Below are 3179 nucleotides of genomic sequence, written 5' to 3' on the forward strand. Positions count from 1 at the left end.
CGTCCCCCCAGCTGCTGCAGGGCAGACTGGCCACCTTCCCGGGAGGTCTGGGCTGGTCTGTGCTCAGGGCTCCGTTCCTGCCCCACCGGAGACTGTGCCCACCTTAGCGTGCCCCACTTGCTGCTTCCCCCCCCCCTCCATTTAAAAAATAAAACCTTTTTCCACTCCGCAGAGGGACGGGAGGTATAACTCCATGCTCAGCACAGCTCGATGCTTGGTGTTTGCAGAGCTGAAGGAGCTTTTGTGGCAGCTGGGGTGCTGCCTCCTCACGTGGTCAGCGCAGGCAGGAGAACAGGCAAGTGAGGAGCCCTGACATGGGCTGAGCCATACCCTGCCTACAGCGTGCTCACCCTGTACGGGTGCCCGGCGCCCGCAGGCGTGGTTTTTACAGCACCGCAGCCCACCGCTGCGCCCTGCTGTGGTCCGCGCCGCGGCACCGCTGTGCCGGCAGCCATGGGGCCAGGCAGGAGGCGGTTTAACAGCACTGAGCGTGCAGAGATGTCAGGGAGGGGCTGCGCCATCGGATAAAACCCACTTGCTGAGACAGCAAAGTTGTGAGAATAAACCTCTTGGTGCTCCTCTTGTGCCTTGCGTTGTTCTTCTTTCCAGCCTGGTGGAGGGAAGGGTAGAAACCCCCCCCCCTCTTGTAAAGCCTGTCTTAGCCAGAGCTCTCAGAAGAGGCTAATGCCACTGCTGCTCTGGGCACGTGCTCCAGGTGAGCAGCTGTGAATCCCTGCGGCCAGGGCTGCTCCCTGCTGCCGGGGACATCTCGTTAGCTGTCCCTGCGGTGATTGAGGTTTGGTGGGCTGGGCTGGGCTCGGGTGAAGGCAGCTCGGTTTGCAGGAGGAAATAAGGCGGCTGGGTCCTCTGGTACCCAGACCTGCCTGGCTGCTGCCACTGCGCTGGACGCAGGGCTGAGCCATGCCCTCCTGCTCGTGGTGGGACCTGGTGTGCCTGGCCGAGCTCTGGGTGCTGCCTCCTTCTCCCATCCCTGCCCCAGCTGGGTGATGCAGCTTCAGTGGGAGTAGCCCAGTGCTCACCGCTGTCCTCCCTGCAAGCGAGCGAGACCTCTGTAGTGATTTTACGAGCATAAATCCATCGGTCAGCAGTGTGTCCTAGCTCCTGCTGTAAAACAGGTCAGGGGGGTCACACTGCAGGGACGTGGCCGTGCATGGCACTGGTTGGGACCGCTGCTCGCCCTGCCCCTCCGGTCAGAGATGACCCCGGTTCCCCTGGGACGAGCAGAGTTTTAAATGCTAATTAATCCGGGTTGGTGGCGTGCGTTAGTAGCTAGTGGGAAGTTTGCAGGAGAGGTAGCCCTGGGCGAAACTGCTGGAGGGTCGTGCTCCGGCTTGGCTGCCCGAGTGCGTTCACCGGACTCGAGTTCATTGTCTGGTTGTTTGAACCTCAATTAAAAATAGTAAATGAGCCACTGTGTTTAGGGCAGACAGGCCTCGGGGTGAAGGCTGAGCTCATGGGTACGTTCTCCGTGCTGCGCGAGGGCACTGATGCCTGTAGCCAGAGGCTCTGCCAGGTCCCATCCCAGGCTGGGACGCAGAGCCCGTGTCCCGCTGCCTGCAGCCGCGAAGCTCCGCAGAAAAAACTTCACTGACTGCATGAGCTTTGCCCTGCTTTACCTCCCCCCTGCTTGCTCGTCCCAGCCTTTCGTTTAGTTACGGTATTTTTAGCTCCCAGCCCTGTCGGGCAAGGTTGCTCTGCTTTGGTGAAAGCTGTTCTCTCTGCTCTCCCGGCTGCGGCCGGTCCCACGGCACAGGCCCTCTTCGCAGGAGGTGCGTCGCTGCGGTTGCCTGCAGGAGTGCTGTAGGCAAGCCCCGAGTGCTGCCTGCTCCTGGGCAGAGCCCCGTTGCAGAGGGAAAGGGCAAACGACCAGCTCAGCTCATTCGAACCCGGCAGCAGGTCAGGGAAGGCTCTGAAGGAGGGTGGTTTGAGATGGAGCGGCGCTTAGGGAAGGGGACAGCTTGGCTGGAAGGTCCTGAAGGATGCGGGAACCGGTGCAGTGTCGTTCCTGGGCTCCGGAAAAAACCCGGGTTGTGAAACCTTGGGAAATGCAAGAACACTTGTGCTACGTGGCATTTGCATGCCCTGAACCTCGTTACTGTGTTTGATCTACCTTCAGTGTTTACTTTTTTTTTTTTTTTAATCTTTATCTTTCCTGCAGAAACGGCAGATCTTGGTGACAGTCATTGAAATCTGCCTGCCGCTGCTCTTCGCCGCCATCCTGATAGCGCTGCGACACCGGGTGCACTCCATCAGCCACCCCAACGCCACCGTCTACCCCCCCGAGACCGTGGATGACCTGCCAGGCTTCTTCTACCGCCGGCACGCCAGCAACCCCTGGGAGCTGGCTTACGTCCCCTCCAACAGCAGCGCCGTCAGGAGCATTGCCGAGGCGGTGGAGAGGGCTTTACCCATCAGCATCAGAGGTGAGCAGGGGCCAGGGGCTGCGGCCTCCACCCCAGAAATGGGTACGGATTTTTACTCTGATAAATCCTGATGCTCTATTCCAGGGAGGCACCAATTTTATCAGAACTTCAAGGCAACGGTTTTATTTTTGTTCCACTAAAACTACAGGATTTTGTTTTGATTTTTGGTCGCATTGTGTTGCAGTTTCCATCTAGAAAAATATTGCCCTAAAATAGTTAAAGAATATGGCTGTCACTTCCCTGAGACAAAGTATTTTTGGAAATCTTGTGGCATAGAAAATTTTAGCGCTTCATGTTCCAAACTGAAGATAACGTTAGGATTTTCTCCGAAAGGAGAGCTGACTCCTGCAGGTGGGTACAGCAGCATCCCATGTGAACCCCCCGGGTCTGACAGCAGCGGTGTTTCCCAGCTCTGGCTGGAGCGCATCCCTCGTGTCTTGGACCAAACCGATGTTTTCGGTGACGGTTGAGCGTCAGCCCGCGTTGAGTTGCTGTGCTCTGTGCCCCCATCTCCGTCTTTCCCCCCTCTGCAGCTCAGGGCTTCGCCTCGGAGAGGGACTTTGAGGAGTACGTCAAGTCGGACAATCGCTCGGGCAGCGTGCTGGCCGCTGTCGTGTTCAAGCACCGCTTCCATCAGAGCACGGCCCCGCTGCCCCTCCAGGCGAGTGGAGCGGGGGGGGGGGACGAGGAGGCGGGGGGGCGGCATCCTCCCGCCCTCTGCGATCCAGACCCCGC

At 58.9% G+C, this 3179-nt stretch overlaps 1 protein-coding gene across 1 annotated transcript in view; it reads left to right on the forward strand.

Moving 5' to 3' along the window:
* Window positions 1-3179, forward strand: part of ABCA3 (ATP-binding cassette, sub-family A (ABC1), member 3) — a 24952-nt gene that overhangs the window by 1789 nt on the left and 19984 nt on the right. Inside the window, 2 exon segments of the mRNA XM_009327266.1 lie at window positions 2180-2444; window positions 2978-3105. Coding sequence (XP_009325541.1) covers window positions 2180-2444; window positions 2978-3105 — 393 coding nt within the window.

Source organism: Pygoscelis adeliae, unplaced genomic scaffold (assembly GCF_000699105.1).
Source record: "Pygoscelis adeliae isolate BGI_AS28 unplaced genomic scaffold, ASM69910v1 Scaffold461, whole genome shotgun sequence".
NCBI classification, from domain to species: Eukaryota; Metazoa; Chordata; class Aves; order Sphenisciformes; family Spheniscidae; genus Pygoscelis; species Pygoscelis adeliae.